Source organism: Oncorhynchus masou, unplaced genomic scaffold, assembly GCF_036934945.1.
Source record: "Oncorhynchus masou masou isolate Uvic2021 unplaced genomic scaffold, UVic_Omas_1.1 unplaced_scaffold_181, whole genome shotgun sequence".
Taxonomy (NCBI): Eukaryota; Metazoa; Chordata; class Actinopteri; order Salmoniformes; family Salmonidae; genus Oncorhynchus; species Oncorhynchus masou.
Genome location: NW_027016550.1, coordinates 697059 through 717181, shown reverse-complemented (window position 1 = coordinate 717181; position 20123 = coordinate 697059). Strand labels below are relative to the sequence as shown.

The 20123-nt window shown below is 57.6% G+C and overlaps 1 protein-coding gene across 1 annotated transcript in view; it reads left to right on the top strand.

The window, feature by feature from the left end:
• The window catches only part of traf7 (TNF receptor-associated factor 7), a 110714-nt gene that overhangs the window by 82446 nt on the left and 8145 nt on the right, over nucleotides 1-20123 (top strand). The window contains exons 16-19 of the mRNA XM_064964687.1: nucleotides 8765-8881; nucleotides 11878-12000; nucleotides 16603-16722; nucleotides 17037-17168. Of these exons, the coding sequence (XP_064820759.1) occupies nucleotides 8765-8881; nucleotides 11878-12000; nucleotides 16603-16722; nucleotides 17037-17168 (492 nt within the window). The remainder of the gene's footprint in view (nucleotides 1-8764; nucleotides 8882-11877; nucleotides 12001-16602; nucleotides 16723-17036; nucleotides 17169-20123) is intronic.

Sequence of the window (20123 nt, the reverse complement as noted above, 5' to 3'; positions counted from 1 at the left end):
CTGTCGTTCTCTCCTCAAGGTGCAGTCTCCCCCCACAGGACTGGGTGTCTGTTGTTCTCTCCTCAAGGAGCAGTCTCCCCGTCGTTCTCTCCTCAAGGAGCCGTCTCCCCCCACAGGACTGGGTGTCTGTCGTTCTCTCCTCAAGGAGCAGTCTCCCCCCACAGGACTGGGTGTCTGTCGTTCTCTCCTCAAGGAGCAGTCTCCACCCACAGGACTGGGTGTCTGTCGTTCTCTCCTCAAGGAGCAGTCTCCACCTACAGGACTGGGTGTCTTTCGTTCTCTCCTCAAGGAGCAGTCTCCCCTCACAGGACTGGGTGTCTGTCGTTCTCTCCTCAACGAGCAGTCTCCACCCACAGGACTGGGTGTCTGTCGTTCTCTCCTCAAGTAGCAGTCTCCACCCACAGGACTGGGTGTCTGTCGTTCTCTCCTCAACGAGCAGTCTCCACCCACAGGACTGGGTGTCTGTCGTTCTCTCCTCAACGAGCAGTCTCCACCTACAGGACTGGGTGTCTGTCGTTCTCTCCTCAACAAGCAGTCTCCACCCACAGGACTGGGTGTCTGTCGTTCTCTCCTCAAGGAGCAGTCTCTCCCCACAGGACTGGGTGTCTGTCGTTCTCTCCTCAAGGAGCAGTCTCCCCCCACAGGACTGGGTGTCTGTCGTTCTCTCCTCAAGGAGCAGTCTCCACCCACAGGACTGGGTGTCTGTCGTTCTCTCCTCAACGAGCAGTCTCCACCCACAGGACTGGGTGTCTGTCGTTCTCTCCTCGACGAGCAGTCTCCACCCACAGGACCGGGTGTCTGTCGTTCTCTCCTCAAGGAGCAGTCTCCACCCACAGGACCGGGTGTCTGTCGTTCTCTCCTCAAGGAGCAGTCTCCCCCCACAGGACTGGGTGTCTGTCGTTCTCTCCTCAAGGAGCTGTCTCCCCCCACAGGACTGGGTGTCTGTCGTTCTCTCCTCAAGGTGCAGTCTCCCCCCACAGGACTGGGTGTCTGTCGTTCTCTCCTCAAGGAGCAGTCTCCCCGTCGTTCTCTCCTCAAGGAGCCGTCTCCCCCCACAGGACTGGGTGTCTGTCGTTCTCTCCTCAAGGAGCAGTCTCCCCCCACAGGACTGGGTGTCTGTCGTTCTCTCCTCAAGGAGCAGTCTCCACCCACAGGACTGGGTGTCTGTCGTTCTCTCCTCAAGGAGCAGTCTCCACCTACAGGACTGGGTGTCTGTCGTTCTCTCCTCAAGGAGCAGTCTCCCCTCACAGGACTGGGTGTCTGTCGTTCTCTCCTCAACGAGCAGTCTCCACCCACAGGACTGGGTGTCTGTCGTTCTCTCCTCAAGGAGCAGTCTCCACCCACAGGACTGGGTGTCTGTCGTTCTCTCCTCAACGAGCAGTCTCCACCCACAGGACTGGGTGTCTGTCGTTCTCTCCTCAACGAGCATTCTCCACCTACAGGACTGGGTGTTTGTCGTTCTCTCCTCAACGAGCAGTCTCCACCCACAGGACTGGGTGTCTGTCGTTCTCTCCTCAAGGAGCAGTCTCTCCCCACAGGACTGGGTGTCTGTCGTTCTCTCCTCAAGGAGCAGTCTCCCCCCACAGGACTGGGTGTCTGTCGTTCTCTCCTCAAGGAGCAGTCTCCACCCACAGGACTGGGTGTCTGTCGTTCTCTCCTCAACGAGCAGTCTCCACCCACAGGACTGGGTGTCTGTCGTTCTCTCCTCGACGAGCAGTCTCCACCCACAGGACCGGGTGTCTGTCGTTCTCTCCTCAAGGAGCAGTCTCCACCCACAGGACCGGGTGTCTGTCGTTCTCTCCTCAAGGAGCAGTCTCCCCCACAGGACTGGGTGTCTGTCGTTCTCTCCTCAAGGAGCTGTCTCCCCCACAGGACTGGGTGTCTGTCGTTCTCTCCTCAAGGTGCAGTCTCCCCCACAGGACTGGGTGTCTGTCGTTCTCTCCTCAAGGAGCAGTCTCCCCGTCGTTCTCTCCTCAAGGAGCCGTCTCCCCCACAGGACTGGGTGTCTGTCGTTCTCTCCTCAAGGAGCAGTCTCCCCCACAGGACTGGGTGTCTGTCGTTCTCTCCTCAAGGAGCAGTCTCCACCCACAGGACTGGGTGTCTGTCGTTCTCTCCTCAAGGAGCAGTCTCCACCTACAGGACTGGGTGTCTGTCGTTCTCTCCTCAAGGAGCAGTCTCCCCTCACAGGACTGGGTGTCTGTCGTTCTCTCCTCAACGAGCAGTCTCCACCCACAGGACTGGGTGTCTGTCGTTCTCTCCTCAAGGAGCAGTCTCCACCCACAGGACTGGGTGTCTGTCGTTCTCTCCTCAACGAGCAGTCTCCACCCACAGGACTGGGTGTCTGTCGTTCTCTCCTCAACGAGCATTCTCCACCTACAGGACTGGGTGTTTGTCGTTCTCTCCTCAACGAGCAGTCTCCACCCACAGGACTGGGTGTTTGTCGTTCTCTCCTCAACGAGCAGTCTCCACCTACAGGACTGGGTGTCTGTCGTTCCCTCCTCAAGGAGCAGTCTCCACCCACAGGACTGGGTGTCTGTCGTTCTCTCCTCAACGAGCAGTCTCCGCCCACAGGACTGGGTGTCTGTCGTTCCCTCCTCAAGGAGCAGTCTCAGCCCACAGGATTGGGTGTCTGTCGTTCCCTCCTCAAGGAGCAGTCTCAGCCCACAGGACTGGGTGTCTGTCGTTCTCTCCTCAAGGAGCAGTCTCCACCCACAGGACTGGGTGTCTGTCGTTCCCTCCTCAAGGAGCAGTCTCCACCCACAGGACTGGGTGTCTGTCGTTCCCTCCTCAAGGAGCAGTCTCCCCCCACAGGACTGGGTGTCTGTCGTTCTCTCCTCAAGGAGCAGTCTCCCCCCACAGGACTGGGTGTCTGTCGTTCTCTCCTCAAGGAGCAGTCTCCACCCACAGGACTGGGTGTCTGTCGTTCTCTCCTCAAGGAGCAGTCTCCCCCCACAGGACTGGGTGTCTGTCGTTCTCTCCTCAAGGAGCAGTCTCCACCCACAGGACTGGGTGTCTGTCGTTCTCTCCTCAAGGAGCAGTCTCCCCCCCACAGGACTGGGTGTCTGTCGTTCTCTCCTCAAGGAGCAGTCTCCACCCACAGGACTGGGTGTCTGTCGTTCTCTCCTCAACGAGCAGTCTCCCCCCATAGGACTGGGTGTCTGTCGTTCTCTCCTCAAGGAGCAGTCTCCCCCCACAGGACTGGGTGTCTGTCGTTCTCTCCTCAAGGAGCAGTCTCCACCCACAGGACTGGGTGTCTGTCGTTCTCTCCTCAAGGAGCAGTCTCCACCCACAGGACTGGGTGTCTGTCGTTCTCTCCTCAAGGAGCAGTCTCCACCCACAGGACTGGGTGTCTGTCGTTCTCTCCTCAAGGAGCAGTCTCCACCCACAGGACTGGGTGTCTGTCGTTCTCTCCTCGACGAGCAGTCTCCCCCTACAGGACTGGGTGTCTGTCGTTCCCTCCTCGACGAGCAGTCTCCACCCACAGGACTGGGTGTCTGTCGTTCTCTCCTCAAGGAGCAGTCTCCACCCACAGGACTGGGTGTCTGTCGTTCTCTCCTCGACGAGCAGTCTCCACCCACAGGACTGGGTGTCTGTCGTTCTCTCCTCGACGAGCAGTCTCCCCCCACAGGACTGGGTGTTTGTCGTTCTCTCCTCAAGGAGCAGTCTCCACCCACAGGACTGGGTGTCTGTCGTTCTCTCCTCAACGAGCAGTCTCCCCCCACAGGACTGGGTGTCTGTCGTTCTCTCCTCAAGGAGCAGTCTCCACCCACAGGACTGGGTGTCTGTCGTTCTCTCCTCAAGGAGCAGTCTCCCCCCACAGGACTGGGTGTCTGTCGTTCCCTCCTCAAGGAGCAGTCTCCCCCCACAGGACCGGGTGTCTGTCGTTCTCTCTTCAAGGAGCAGTCTCCCCCCACAGGACTGGGTGTCTGTCGTTCTCTCCTCAAGGAGCAGTCTCCACCCACAGGACTGGGTGTCTGTCGTTCTCTCCTCAAGGAGCAGTCTCCCCCTACAGGACTGGGTGTCTGTCGTTCTCTCCTCAAGGAGCAGTCTCCCCCCACAGGACTGGGTGTCTGTCGTTCTCTCCTCAACGAGCAGTCTCCACCCACAGGACTGGGTGTCTGTCGTTCCCTCCTCAAGGAGCAGTCTCCCCCCACAGGACTGGGTGTCTGTCGTTCTCTCCTCGACGAGCAGTCTCCCCCACAGGACTGGGTGTTTGTCGTTCTCTCCTCAAGGAGCAGTCTCCCCCCACAGGACTGGGTGTCTGTCGTTCTCTCCTCAAGGAGCAGTCTCCACCCACAGGACTGGGTGTCTGTCGTTCTCTCCTCAAGGAGCAGTCTCCACCCACAGGACTGGGTGTCTGTCGTTCTCTCCTCAAGGAGCAGTCTCCCCCCACAGGACTGGGTGTCTGTCGTTCTCTCCTCAAGGAGCAGTCTCCCCCCACAGGACTGGGTGTCTGTCGTTCTCTCCTCAAGGAGCAGTCTCCACCCACAGGACTGGGTGTCTGTCGTTCTCTCCTCAAGGAGCAGTCTCCCCCCACAGGACTGGGTGTCTGTCGTTCTCTCCTCAAGGAGCAGTCTCCCCCCACAGGACTGGGTGTCTGTCGTTCTCTCCTCAAGGAGCAGTCTCCCCCCACAGGACTGGGTGTCTGTCGTTCTCTCCTCAAGGAGCAGTCTCCCCTCACAGGACTGGGTGTCTGTCGTTCTCTCCTCAACGAGCAGTCTCCACCCACAGGACTGGGTGTCTGTCGTTCTCTCCTCAAGGAGCAGTCTCCACCCACAGGACTGGGTGTCTGTCGTTCTCTCCTCAACGAGCAGTCTCCACCCACAGGACTGGGTGTCTGTCGTTCTCTCCTCAACGAGCATTCTCCACCTACAGGACTGGGTGTCTGTCGTTCCCTCCTCAAGGAGCAGTCTCCACCCACAGGACTGGGTGTCTGTCGTTCTCTCCTCAACGAGCAGTCTCCGCCCACAGGACTGGGTGTCTGTCGTTCCCTCCTCAAGGAGCAGTCTCAGCCCACAGGATTGGGTGTCTGTCGTTCCCTCCTCAAGGAGCAGTCTCAGCCCACAGGACTGGGTGTCTGTCGTTCTCTCCTCAAGGAGCAGTCTCCACCCACAGGACTGGGTGTCTGTCGTTCCCTCCTCAAGGAGCAGTCTCCACCCACAGGACTGGGTGTCTGTCGTTCCCTCCTCAAGGAGCAGTCTCCCCCACAGGACTGGGTGTCTGTCGTTCTCTCCTCAAGGAGCAGTCTCCCCCACAGGACTGGGTGTCTGTCGTTCTCTCCTCAAGGAGCAGTCTCCACCCACAGGACTGGGTGTCTGTCGTTCTCTCCTCAAGGAGCAGTCTCCCCCACAGGACTGGGTGTCTGTCGTTCTCTCCTCAAGGAGCAGTCTCCACCCACAGGACTGGGTGTCTGTCGTTCTCTCCTCAAGGAGCAGTCTCCCCCACAGGACTGGGTGTCTGTCGTTCTCTCCTCAAGGAGCAGTCTCCACCCACAGGACTGGGTGTCTGTCGTTCTCTCCTCAACGAGCAGTCTCCCCCATAGGACTGGGTGTCTGTCGTTCTCTCCTCAAGGAGCAGTCTCCCCCACAGGACTGGGTGTCTGTCGTTCTCTCCTCAAGGAGCAGTCTCCACCCACAGGACTGGGTGTCTGTCGTTCTCTCCTCAAGGAGCAGTCTCCACCCACAGGACTGGGTGTCTGTCGTTCTCTCCTCAAGGAGCAGTCTCCACCCACAGGACTGGGTGTCTGTCGTTCTCTCCTCAAGGAGCAGTCTCCACCCACAGGACTGGGTGTCTGTCGTTCTCTCCTCGACGAGCAGTCTCCCCCTACAGGACTGGGTGTCTGTCGTTCCCCTCCTCAACGAGCAGTCTCCACCCACAGGACTGGGTGTCTGTCGTTCTCTCCTCAAGGAGCAGTCTCCACCCACAGGACTGGGTGTCTGTCGTTCTCTCCTCGACGAGCAGTCTCCACCCACAGGACTGGGTGTCTGTCGTTCTCTCCTCGACGAGCAGTCTCCCCCACAGGACTGGGTGTTTGTCGTTCTCTCCTCAAGGAGCAGTCTCCACCCACAGGACTGGGTGTCTGTCGTTCTCTCCTCAACGAGCAGTCTCCCCCACAGGACTGGGTGTCTGTCGTTCTCTCCTCAAGGAGCAGTCTCCACCCACAGGACTGGGTGTCTGTCGTTCTCTCCTCAAGGAGCAGTCTCCCCCACAGGACTGGGTGTCTGTCGTTCCCTCCTCAAGGAGCAGTCTCCCCCACAGGACCGGGTGTCTGTCGTTCTCTCTTCAAGGAGCAGTCTCCCCCACAGGACTGGGTGTCTGTCGTTCTCTCCTCAAGGAGCAGTCTCCACCCACAGGACTGGGTGTCTGTCGTTCTCTCCTCAAGGAGCAGTCTCCCCCTACAGGACTGGGTGTCTGTCGTTCTCTCCTCAAGGAGCAGTCTCCCCCCACAGGACTGGGTGTCTGTCGTTCTCTCCTCAACGAGCAGTCTCCACCCACAGGACTGGGTGTCTGTCGTTCCCTCCTCAAGGAGCAGTCTCCCCCCACAGGACTGGGTGTCTGTCGTTCTCTCCTCGACGAGCAGTCTCCCCCCACAGGACTGGGTGTTTGTCGTTCTCTCCTCAAGGAGCAGTCTCCCCCCACAGGACTGGGTGTCTGTCGTTCTCTCCTCAAGGAGCAGTCTCCACCCACAGGACTGGGTGTCTGTCGTTCTCTCCTCAAGGAGCAGTCTCCACCCACAGGACTGGGTGTCTGTCGTTCTCTCCTCAAGGAGCAGTCTCCCCCACAGGACTGGGTGTCTGTCGTTCTCTCCTCAAGGAGCAGTCTCCCCCCACAGGACTGGGTGTCTGTCGTTCTCTCCTCAAGGAGCAGTCTCCACCCACAGGACTGGGTGTCTGTCGTTCTCTCCTCAAGGAGCAGTCTCCCCCCACAGGACTGGGTGTCTGTCGTTCTCTCCTCAAGGAGCAGTCTCCCCCCACAGGACTGGGTGTCTGTCGTTCTCTGTAAACTCAGACCTGTGAAAGTCCCAGGAAGAGCGATCCATTGTAGTGAATGGGACGGTGTACCTAATAAACTGTCCGATGGACCAGTAACTGAATGTCTCGATGCCTGTCTGCCTGCTTTATATAACAAGCTACGACCACGTGACTCACTGTCTGGAAGAGCGATCCATTGTAGTGAATGGGACGGTGTACCTAATAAACTGTCCGATGGACCAGTAACTGAATGCCTCGATGCCTGTCTGCCTGCTTTATATAACAAGCTACGACCACGTGACTCACTGTCTGGAAGAGCGATCCATTGTAGTGAATGGGACGGTGTACCTAATAAACTGTCCGATGGACCAGTAACTGAATGTCTCGATGCCTGTCTGCCTGCTTTATATAACAAGCTACGACCACGTGACTCACTGTCTGGAAGAGCGATCCATTGTAGTGAATGGGACGGTGTACCTAATAAACTGTCCGATGGACCTGTAACTGAATGCCTCGATGCCTGTCTGCCTGCTTTATATAACAAGCTACGACCACGTGACTCACTGTCTGGAGGAGCGATCCATTGTAGTGAATGGAACGGTGTACCTAATAAACTGTCCGATGGACCAGTAACTGAATGTCTCGATGCCTGTCTGCCTGCTTTATATAACAAGCTACGACCACGTGACTCACTGTCTGGAGGAGCGATCCATTGTAGTGAATGGGACGGTGTACCTAATAAACTGTCCAGTGTGTATATAATTATAACTCACCTTTTACATTTTCTATTTATTTAACCTTTTTATTTGAACTAAAGTCAAGTTAAGAACAAATTCTCATTTCCAATGACGGCCTCCTGCGGGGACAGGGAATATAAAAACAGTTATTTAAAAATATAACACACAAATGTAGGACACCACTCACATCCCAGAGAGACAACACTACACTACATGAAAGAGACCTAAGACAACATGGCAACGGAGCAACCCATGACGACACGGCACGGTAGCAACCCATGACGACACGGCACGGTAGCAACCCATGACGGCACGGTAGCAACCCATGACGACACGGCACGGTAGCAACCCATGACGACACAGCACGGTAGCAACCCGTGACGACACGGCACGGTAGCAACCCATGACGACACAGCAGCAACACCTACACTGACTGTAGAACCATGATGTACTTTACCTAGATCATCAGCCCTGTGTCTGCTGTGTGTCCAACATGCCTTTTGTTCGTTCTCCCCCGTCTCTCTCTGTCTCTCTCTCTCTCTCTCTGTCTCTCTCTGTCTGTGTCTGTCTCTCTCTCTCTGTCTCTCTCTCTCTCTGTGTCTGTCTCTCTCTGTCTGTCTGTCTGTCTCTCTCTCTCTGTCTCTCTCTCTGTGTCTGTCTCTTTCTCTGTGGCTCTCTCTGTCTCTCTGTGTCTCTCTCTCTCTCTTTCTGTCTCTCTGTCTCTCTGTTTCTCTCTCTCTCCCTCTCTCTGTCTGTGTCTGTCTCTCTCTCTCTGTCTCTCTCTCTCTCTCTGTGTCTGTCTCTCTCTCTCTGTGTCTCTCTCTCTCTCCCTCTCTCTGTCTGTCTCTCTCTCTGTGTCTGTCTCTCTCTCTCTCTCTGTCTCTCTGTCTGTGTCTGTCTCTCTCTCTGTGTCTCTCTCTCTCTCTCTCTGTGTCTCTCTCTCTCTCCCTCTCTCTGTCTGTCTCTCTCTCTGTGTCTGTCTCTCTCTCTCTCTCTGTCTCTCTGTCTGTGTCTGTCTCTCTCTCTGTGTCTCTCTCTCTCTCTCTCTCTGTGTAGGTGTGGGACGTCCAGACCCTGCAGAAGGTGAACACAATCCGTGCCCATGACAACCCGGTGTGTACGCTGGTGTCCTCCCACAGTATGCTGTTCAGCGGATCCCTCAAGGCCATCAAGGTAGAGCCGAAGACCGTTTTAAATAGAGGCCGAGAAGCTGCTTCCTTCACTTTCCTGGTGTCTGGAGAGACAGAGAGACGGTTCCTCTCTTTCCTGGTGTCGGGAGAGACAGAGAGACGGTTCCTCTCTTTCCTGGTGTCGGGAGAGACAGAGAGACGGTTCCTCTCTTTCCTGGTGTTGGGAGAGACAGAGAGACGGTTCCTCTCTTTCCTGGTGTCGGGAGAGACAGAGAGACGGTTCCTCTCTTTCCTGGTGTCGGGAGAGACAGAGAGACGGTTCCTCTCTTTCCTGGTGTCGGGAGAGACAGAGAGACGGTTCCCCTCTTTCCTGGTGTCAGGAGAGACAGAGAGACGGTTCCTCTCTTTCCTGGTGTCGGGAGAGACAGAGAGACGGTTCCTCTCTTTCCTGGTGTCGGGAGAGACAGAGAGACGGTTCCTCTCTTTCCTGGTGTCGGGAGAGACAGAGAGACGGTTCCTCTCTTTCCTGGTGTCGGGAGAGACAGAGAGACGGTTCCTCTCTTTCCTGGTGTCGGGAGAGACAGAGAGACGGTTCCTCTCTTTCCTGGTGTCGGGAGAGACAGAGAGACGGTTCCTCTCTTTCCTGGTGTCGGGAGAGACAGAGAGACGGTTCCTCTCTTTCCTGGTGTCGGGAGAGACAGAGAGACGGTTCCTCTCTTTCCTGGTGTCGGGAGAGACAGAGAGACGGTTCCTCTCTTTCCTGGTGTCGGGAGAGACAGAGAGACGGTTCCTCTCTTTCCCGGTGTCGGGAGAGACAGAGAGACGGTTCCTCTCTTTCCCGGTGTCGGGAGAGACAGAGAGACGGTTCCTCTCTTTCCCGGTGTCGGGAGAGACAGAGAGACGGTTCCTCTCTTTCCCGGCGTCGGGAGAGACAGAGAGACGGTTCCTCTCTTTCCCGGCGTCGGGAGAGACAGAGAGACGGTTCCTCTCTTTCCTGGCGTCGGGAGAGACAGAGAGACGGTTCCTCTCTTTCCTGGCGTCGGGAGAGACAGAGAGACGGTTCCTCTCTTTCCTGGTGTCGGGAGAGACAGAGAGACGGTTCCTCTCTTTCCTGGTGTCGGGAGAGACAGAGAGACGGTTCCTCTCTTTCCCGGTGTCGGGAGAGACAGAGAGACGGTTCCTCTCTTTCCCGGCGTCGGGAGAGACAGAGAGACGGTTCCTCTCTTTCCCGGCGTCGGGAGAGACAGAGAGACGGTTCCTCTCTTTCCCGGCGTCGGGAGAGACAGAGAGACGGTTCCTCTCTTTCCTGGCGTCGGGAGAGACAGAGAGACGGTTCCTCTCTTTCCTGGCGTCGGGAGAGACAGAGAGACGGTTCCTCTCTTTCCTGGTGTCGGGAGAGACAGAGAGACGGTTCCTCTCTTTCCTGGTGTCGGGAGAGACAGAGAGACGGTTCCTCTCTTTCCTGGTGTCGGGAGAGACAGAGAGACGGTTCCTCTCTTTCCTGGTGTCGGGAGAGACAGAGAGACGGTTCCTCTCTTTCCTGGTGTCGGGAGAGACAGAGAGACGGTTCCTCTCTTTCCTGGTGTCGGGAGAGACAGAGAGACGGTTCCTCTCTTTCCTGGTGTCGGGAGAGACAGAGAGACGGTTCCTCTCTTTCCTGGTGTCGGGAGAGACAGAGAGACGGTTCCTCTCTTTCCTGGTGTCAGGAGAGACCGAGTGGTGATTGGTTTAAATCCAGTGACATCATTCAGCTGTTATTATCCAATGTGGTGTGTAAAGAATGAAATAGTTGGGGATCCATACAGCGGCTCGTTATCTGAGGTGAAGGCACATATTAATAATGAGCAGGAGAAACAGTTCAGTTCAGAGCAAAATGTTTTTAAACTTATCTTTTTTAATGCCCCGGGGGTGACCAACCAACCACTTCCTGTCGCTGTTGACCAACCAACCACTTCCTGTCGCTGTTGACCAACCAACCACTTCCCTATAACCTTTAACCCCAGGCCTCCTCCTCTTCCTGTACCAGTCTGACCTGTTTAACCTTTAACCCCAGACCTCCTCCTCTTCCTGTACAGTACCAGTCTGACCTGTTTAACCTTTAACCCCAGACCTCCTCTTCCTGTACAGTACCAGTCTGACCTGTTTAACCTTTAACCCCAGGCCTCCTCCTCTTCCTGTACAGTACCAGTCTGACCTTTAACCCCAGACCTCCTCTTCCTGTACATTACCTCAGGTCTTCTGATGTGGCTTTTCTACTAGAGAGAGAGAGAGAGAGAGAGAGAGAGAGAGAGAGAGAGAGAGAGAGAGAGAGAGAGAGAGAGAGAGAGAGAGAGAGAGAGAGAGAGAGAGAGAGAGAGAGGAATGATCTCACTATTGAAAGGGATTTTCCCTCTTCCACAACTCTGTCTTTCCCTGAAGTGTTTCAGCGATGACATCATCTGCACTGTTAACGCCTGATAACTTTCTAACTCCCCGGGTGATAATACTGGCCTGTTCTAAATGTGTGGTTCGATCTGTGTCTGTTATCTAATCTCTCTCCCTTTTCACTCTCTTCCTTCCCTCCCCTCTGTCCTCTTCTCCTCCCCTGCTCTCTCTCTCTAATCTTCTTCTCTCTCTGTCCTCTCTCTTTTTCCTCTTCTCTCTCTCTCTGTCCTCTCTCCTTTTCCTCTTCTCTCTCTCTCTCTGTCCTCTCTCCTTCTCCCTCTTCTCTCTCTCTCTCTGTCCTCTCTCCTTTTCCTCTTCTCTCTCTCTCTGTCCTCTCTCCTTCTCCCTCTTCTCTCTCTCTCTCTCTCTCTCTCTCTCTCTCTCTCTCTCCTTTTCCTCTTCTCTCTCTCTCTGTCCTCTCTCCTTCTCCCTCTTCTCTCTCTCTCTCTCTGTCCTCTCTCCTTTTCCTCTTCTCTCTCTCTCTCTCTCTCTCTCTCTCTCTCTCTCTCTCTCTCTCTGTCCTCTCTCCTTTTCCTCTTCTCTCTCTCTCTCTGTCCTCTCTCTCGGTCCTCTCTCCTTTTCCTCCCCTCCTCCTCCCCTCTTGTCTCCCTCCAGGTGTGGGACATAGTGGGGACAGAGTTGAAGCTGAAGAAGGAGTTAACAGGACTGAACCACTGGGTTCGTGCTCTGGTGTCCGCTCAGAACCACCTCTACAGTGGATCATACCAGACCATCAAGGTAGGAGGACAGGGAATGTGTCTGTGTGTCATCATAGTTACAGCATGGGGATGTGTGGTTGTACTTGGCTACGTTACTAAATATAGAAACACAGGAACTCGCTGTGACTGTTCTCCTCTGCTGCCTCACTGTTCTGGGTAGAGGGAGGGTGGGAGAGACTGAGGGAGAGACTGGAGGGGACTGGGAGAGACTAGGGGGGACTGGGAGAGACTGAGGGGACTGGGAGAGACTGAGGGGACTGGGAGAGACTGAGGGGGACTGGGAGAGACTGAGGGGGACTGGGAGAGACTGAGGGGACTGAGGGAGAGACTGGGAGAGACTGAGGGGACTGGGAGAGACTGAGGGGACTGGGAGAGACTGAGGGAGAGACTGAGGGGGACTGGGAGAGACTGAGGGGGACTGGGAGAGACTGAGGGGACTGGGAGAGACTGAGGGAGAGACTGAGGGGGACTGGGAGAGACTGAGGGGGACTGGGAGAGACTGAGGGGACTGGGAGAGACTGAGGGGACTGGGAGAGACTGAGGGAGAGACTGAGGGGGACTGGGAGAGACTGAGGGGGACTGGGAGAGACTGAGGGGGACTGGGAGAGACTGAGGGGGACTGGGAGAGACTGAGGGGGACTGGGAGAGACTGAGGGGGACTGGGAGAGACTGAGGGGGACTGGGAGAGACTGAGGGGGACTGGGAGAGACTGAGGGGGACTGGGAGAGACTGAGGGGGACTGGGAGAGACTGAGGGAGAGACTGGGAGAGACTGAGGGAGAGACTGAGGGGGACTGGGAGAGAGACTGAGGGGGACTGGGAGAGACTGAGGGGGACTGGGAGAGACTGAGGGGACTGGGAGAGACTGAGGGAGAGACTGAGGGGGACTGGGAGAGACTGAGGGGGACTGGGAGAGACTGAGGGGGACTGGGAGAGACTGAGGGGACTGGGAGAGACTGAGGGGACCGGGAGAGACTGAGGGAGAGACTGAGGGGACTGGGAGAGACTGAGGGGACTGGGAGAGACTGATGGGGACTGGGAGAGACTGATGGGGACTGGGAGAGACTGATGGGGACTGGGAGAGACTGAGGGGGACTGGGAGAGAGACTGAGGGGGACTGGGAGAGACTGAGGGGGACTGGGAGAGACTGAGGGGGACTGGGAGAGACTGAGGGGGACTGGGAGAGACTGAGGGGGACTGGGAGAGACTGAGGGGGACTGGGAGAGACTGAGGGGGACTGGGAGAGACTGAGGGAGAGACTGAGGGGACTGGGAGAGACTGAGGGGGACTGGGAGAGACTGATGGGGACTGGGAGAGACTGAGGGAGAGACTGAGGGGGACTGGGAGAGAGACTGAGGGGACTGGGAGAGACTGAGGGAGAGACTGAGGGGGACTGGGAGAGAGACTGAGGGGACTGGGAGAGACTGAGGGGGACTGGGAGAGACTGAGGGGGACTGGGAGAGACTGAGGGGGACTGGGAGAGACTGAGGGAGAGACTGAGGGGGACTGGGAGAGACTGAGGGGGACTGGGAGAGACTGAGGGGGACTGGGAGAGACTGAGGGGGACTGGGAGAGACTGAGGGGGACTGGGAGAGACTGAGGGGGACTGGGAGAGACTGAGGGGGACTGGGAGAGACTGGGGACTGGGGGACTGGGAGAGACTGAGGGGGACTGGGAGAGACTGAGGGAGAGACTGAGGGGGACTGGGAGAGAGACTGAGGGGGACTGGGAGAGGGACTGGGAGAGACTGAGGGGGACTGGGAGAGACTGATGGGGACTGGGAGAGACTGATGGGGACTGGGAGAGACTGAGGGAGAGACTGAGGGGGACTGGGAGAGAGACTGAGGGGACTGGGAGAGACTGAGGGGGACTGGGAGAGACTGAGGGGGACTGGGAGAGACTGAGGGGGACTGGGAGAGACTGAGGGGGACTGGGAGAGACTGAGGGGGACTGGGAGAGACTGAGGGAGAGACTGAGGGGGACTGGGAGAGAGACTGAGGGGACTGGGAGAGACTGAGGGGGACTGGGAGAGACTGATGGGGACTGGGAGAGACTGAGGGGGACTGGGAGAGAGACTGAGGGGACTGGGAGAGACTGAGGGGGACTGGGAGAGACTGAGGGGGACTGGGAGAGACTGAGGGGGACTGGGAGAGACTGAGGGGGACTGGGAGAGACTGAGGGGGACTGGGAGAGACTGAGGGAGAGACTGAGGGGGACTGACTGGGAGAGAGACTGAGGGGACTGGGAGAGACTGAGGGGGACTGGGAGAGACTGATGGGGACTGGGAGAGACTGATGGGGACTGGGAGAGACTGAGGGAGAGACTGAGGGGGACTGGGAGAGACTGCTGTGGTTTCTCTCTTTCTACAGCTGATAATGAAGAGATTATTATTATTTGTGTTCTCTGGCTTCAGTACAATGAATAATAATTCTAGACTTAATAAAACTGTCCCCCTCCTCCTTCCTACCCTCCTCACTCCTACCCTCCTCTCTCCTACCCTCCTCTCTCCTACCCTCCTCTCTCCTACCCTCCTTTCTCCTACCCTCCTCTCTCCTACCCTCCTCTCTCCTACCCTCCGCTCTCCTACCCTCCTCTCTCCTACCCTCCTCTCTCCTACCCTCCTCTCTCCTACCCTCCTCTCTCCTACCCTCCGCTCTCCTACCCTCCGCTCCTCTCTCCTACTCTCCTCTCTCCTACCCTCCTCTCTCCTACCCTCCGCTCTCCTACCCTCCTCTCTCCTACCCTCCTCTCTCCTACCCTCTGCTCTCCTACCCTCCACTCTCCTGCCCTCCTCTCTCCTACCCTCCGCTCTCCTACCCTCCTCTCTCCTACCCTCCGCTCTCCTACCCTCCGCTCTCCTCCCTCCGCCTCCTACCCTCCTCTCTCCTACCCTCCGCTCCTCTCTCCTACCCTCCTCTCTCCTACCCTCCTCTCTCCTACCCTCCGCTCTCCTACCCTCCGCTCTCCTACCCTCCGCTCTCCTACCCTCCGCTCTCCTACCCTCCGCTCTCCTACCCTCCGCTCCTCTCTCCTCCGCTCTCCTACCCTCCGCTCTCCTACCCTCCGCTCTCCTACCCTCCTCTCTCCTACCCTCCTCTCTCCTACCCTCCTCTCTCCTACCCTCCTCTCTCCTACCCTCCGCTCTCCCTACCCTCCGCTCTCCTACCCTCCGCTCTCCTACCCTCCTCTCTCCTACCCTCCGCTCTCCTACCCTCCTCTCTCCTACCCTCCTCTCTCCTACCCTCCTCTCTCCTACCCTCCTCTCTCCTACCCTCCTCTCTCCTACCCTCCTCTCTCCTACCCTCCGCTCCCCTACCCTCCGCTCTCCTACCCTCTGCTCTCCTACCCTCCGCTCCTCTCTCCTCCGCTCTCCTACCCTCCGCTCTCCTACCCTCTGCTCCTCTCTCCTCTCTCCTACCCTCCTCTCTCCTACCCTCCGCTCTCCTACCCTCCGCTCTCCTACCCTCCGCTCTCCTACCCTCCGCTCCTCTCTCCTACCCTCCTCTCTCCTACCCTCCTCTCTCCTACCCTCCGCTCTCCTACCCTCCGCTCCTCTCTCCTACTCTCCTCTCTCCTACCCTCCTCTCTCCTACCCTCCGCTCTCCTACCCTCCTCTCTCCTACCCTCCTCTCTCCTACCCTCTGCTCTCCTACCCTCCACTCTCCTGCCCTCCTCTCTCCTACCCTCCGCTCTCCTACCCTCCGCTCTCCTACCCTCCGCTCTCCTACCCTCCGCTCTCCTACCCTCCGCTCTCCTACCCTCCGCTCTCCTACCCTCCGCTCCTCTCTCCTCCGCTCTCCTACCCTCCGCTCTCCTACCCTCCGCTCTCCTACCCTCCGCTCTCCTACCCTCCTCTCTCCTACCCTCCGCTCTCCTACCCTCCGCTCTCCTACCCTCCGCTCTCCTACCCTCCTCTCTCCTACCCTCCGCTCTCCTACCCTCCGCTCTCCTACCCTCCGCTCCTCTCTCCTACCCTCCGCTCTCCTACCCTCCGCTCTCCTACCCTCCGCTCTCCTACCCTCCGCTCCTCTCTCCTACCCTCCTCTCTCCTACCCTCCTCTCTCCTACCCTCCGCTCTCCTACCCTCCGCTCTCCTACCCTCCGCTCTCCTACCCTCCGCTCTCCTACCCTCCGCTCTCCTACCCTCCGCTCTCCTACCCTCCTCTCTCCTACCCTCCGCTCTCCTCCCTCCTCTCTCCTACCCTCCGCTCTCCTACCCTCCGCGCTCCTACCCTCCGCGCTCCTACCCTCCGCTCTCCTACCCTCCTCTCTCCTACCTTCCTCTCTCCTACCCTCCGCTCCTCTCTCCTACCCTCCGCTCTCCTACCCTCCCTCCGCTCTCCTACCCTCCGCTCTCCTACCCTCCTCTCTCCCCTACCCTCCGCTCTCCCTCCCTCCTCTCTCCTACCCTCCGCTCTCCTGCCCTCCTCTCTCCTGCCCTCCTCTCTCCTACCCTGCGCTCCTCTCTCCTACCCTCCTCTCTCCTACCCTCCTCTCTCCTACCCTCCGCTCTCCTACCCTCCTCTCTCCTACCCTCCTCTCTCCTACCCTCCGCTCTCCTACCCTCCTCTCTCCTACCCTCCGCTCCTCTCTCCTACCCTCCGCTCTCCTCCTCTCCTCAGATCTGGGACATCCGTTCTCTGGACTGTGTTCATGTCCTCCAGACCAGTGGAGGCAGTGTCTATTCCATCGCTGTCACCAACCATCACATCGTCTGTGGCACCTACGAGAACCTGATACACGTAAGACACACACACACACACACACACACACAGATACATATATATGTATTTAGACCGTCCTCAAGGGGACGGGGTTTAGACCGTCCTCAAGGGGGCGGGGTTTAGACCGTCCTCAAGGGGGCGGGGTTTAGACCGTCCTCAAGGGGACGGGGGTTTAGACCGTCCTCAAGGGGACGGGGGTTTAGACCGTCCTCAAGGGGACGGGGGTTTAGACCGTCCTCAAGGGGACGGGGGTTTAGACCGTCCTCAAGGGGACGGGGGTTTAGACCGTCCTCTAGGGTGTGTTTAATGTGGATCCCTGATGTGTTCTCTAGGTCTGGGATATAGAGTCCAAGGAGCAGGTCCGGACCCTAACAGGTCATGTGGGGACAGTGTACGCTCTAGCAGTCATCTCTACACCAGACCAGACCAAGGTGTTCAGCGCCTCCTATGACCGCTCACTCAGGGTAAGTCTCTCTCTGGCCGTCTGTCTCTGACCGTCTGTCTCTGACCGTCTGTCTCTCTGACCGTCTGTCTCTCTGACCGTCTGTCTCTCTGACCGTCTGTCTCTCTGACCGTTTGTCTCTGACCGTCTGTCTCTGACCGTCTGTCTCTCTGACCGTCTGTCTCTGACCGTCTGTCTCTGACCGTCTGTCTCTCTGACCGTCTGTCTCTCTGACCGTCTGTCTCTCTGACCGTCTGTCTCTCTGACCGTCTGTCTCTCTGACCGTTTGTCTCTGACCGTCTGTCTCTCTGACCGTCTGTCTCTCTGACCGTCTGTCTCTCTGACCGTCTGTCTCTGACCGTCTGTCTCTGACCGTCTGTCTCTCTGACCGTCTGTCTCTGACCGTCTGTCTCTCTGACCGTCTGTCTCTCTGACCGTCTGTCTCTCTGACCGTCTGTCTCTCTGACCGTCTGTCTCTCTGACCGTCTGTCTCTCTGACCGTCTGTCTCTCTGACCGTCTGTCTCTCTGACCGTCTGTCTCTGACCGTCTGTCTCTGACCGTCTGTCTCTCTGACCGTCTGTCTCTCTGACCGTCTGTCTCTGACCGTCTCTCTCTGGCCGTCTGTCTCTGACCGTCTGTCTCTGACCGTCTGTCTCTCTGACCGTCTGTCTCTCTGACCGTCTGTCTCTCTGACCGTCTGTCTCTCTGACCGTCTGTCTCTCTGACCGTTTGTCTCTCTGACCGTTTGTCTCTGACCGTCTGTCTCTCTGACCGTCTGTCTCTCTGACCGTCTGTCTCTCTGACCGCCTGTCTCTCTGACCGTCTGTCTCTCTGACCGTCTGTCTCTCTGACCGTCTGTCTCTCTGACCGTCTGTCTCTCTGACCGTCTGTCTCTCTGACCGTCTCTCTCTCTGACCGTCTGTCTCTCTGACCGTCTGTCTCTGACCGTCTGTCTCTCTGACCGTCTGTCTCTGACCGTCTGTCTCTGACCGTCTGTCTCTCTGACCGTCTGTCTCTGACCGTCTGTCTCTCTGACCGTCTGTCTCTCTGACCGTCTGTCTCTGACCGTCTGTCTCTCTGACCGTCTGTCTCTCTGACCGTCTGTCTCTGACCGTCTGTCTCTCTGACCGTCTGTCTCTCTGACCGTCTGTCTCTCTGACCGTCTGTCTCTCTGACCGTCTGTCTCTGACCGCCTGTCTCTCTGACCGCCTGTCTCTCTGACCGTCTGTCTCCCTGACCGTCTGTCTCTCTGACCGTCTGTCTCTCTGACCGTCTGTCTCTCTGACCGTCTGTCTCTGACCGTCTGTCTCTCTGACCGTCTGTCTCTGACCGTCTGTCTCTCTGACCGTCTGTCTCTCTGACCGTCTGTCTCTCTGACCGTCTGTCTCTGACCGTCTGTCTCTCTGACCGTCTGTCTCTGACCGTCTGTCTCTGACCGTCTGTCTCTCTGACCGTCTGTCTCTGACCGTCTGTCTCTCTGACCGTCTGTCTCTGACCGTCTGTCTCTGACCGTATGTCTCTCTGACCGCCTGTCTCTCTGACCGTCTGTCTCTCTGACCGCCTGTCTGTCTTACCGTCTGTCTCTGACCGTCTGTCTCTCTGACCGTCTGTCTCTGACCGTCTGTCTCTCTGACCGTCTGTCTCTCTGACCGTCTGTCTCTCTGACCGTCTGTCTCTCTGACCGTCTCTCTGACCGCCTGTCTCTGACCGCCTGTCTCTGACCGTCTGTCTCTGACCGCCTGTCTCTCTGACCGTCTGTCTCTGACCGTCTGTCTCTCTGACCGTCTGTCTCTCTGACCGTCTGTCTCTGACCGTCTGTCTCTGACCGTCTGTCTCTCTGACCGTCTGTCTCTGACCGTCTGTCTCTCTGACCGTCTGTCTCTGACCGTCTGTCTCTGACCGTCTGTCTCTGACCGTCTGTCTCTCTGACCGTCTGTCTCTCTGACCGTCTGTCTCTCTGACCGTCTGTCTCTCTGACCGTCTGTCTCTGACCGTCTGTCTCTGACCGTCTGTCTCTGACCGTCTGTCTCTCTGACCGTCTGTCTCTCTGACCGTCTCTCTGACCGTCTGTCTCTGACCGTCTGTCTCTCTGACCGTCTGTCTCTCTGACCGTCTGTCTCTCTGACCGTCTGTCTCTCTGACCGTCTGTCTCTCTGACCGCCTGTCTCTCTGACCGCCTGTCTCTCTGACCGTCTGTCTCCCTGACCGTCTGTCTCTGACCGTCTGTCTCTCTGACCGTCTGTCTCTGACCGCCTGTCTCTCTGACCGCCTGTCTCTCTGACCGTCTGTCTCTGACCGTCTGTCTCTGACCGCCTGTCTCTCTGACCGTCTGTCTCTCTGACCGTCTGTCTCTGACCGTCTGTCTCTCTGACCGTCTGTCTCTCTGACCGTCTGTCTCTGACCGTCTGTCTCTCTGACCGTCTGTCTCTGACCGTCTGTCTCTGACCGTCTCTCTCTGACCGTCTGTCTCTGACCGTCTGTCTCTCTGACCGTCTCTCTCTGACCGTCTCTCTTTCTGACCGTCTGTCTCTCTGACCGTCTGTCTCTCTGACCGTCTGTCTCTGACCGTCTGTCTCTGACCGTCTGTCTCTGACCGTCTGTCTCTGACCGTCTGTCTCTCTGACCGTCTGTCTCTCTGACCGTCTGTCTCTGACCGTCTGTCTCTCTGACCGTCTGTCTCTCTGACCGTCTGTCTCTCACCGTCTGTCTCTGACCGTCTGTCTCTCACCGTCTGTCTCTCACCGTCTGTCTCTCTGACCGTCTGTCTCTCACCGTCTGTCTCTGACCGTCTGTCTCTGACCGTCTGTCTCTGACCGTCTGTCTCTCTGACCGTCTGTCTCTCTGACCGTCTGTCTCTCTGACCGTCTGTCTCTCTGACCGTCTGTCTCTGACCGTCTGTCTCTGACCGTCTGTCTCTCACCGTCTGTCTCTCACCGTCTGTCTCTGACCGTCTGTCTCTGACCGTCTGTCTCTGAC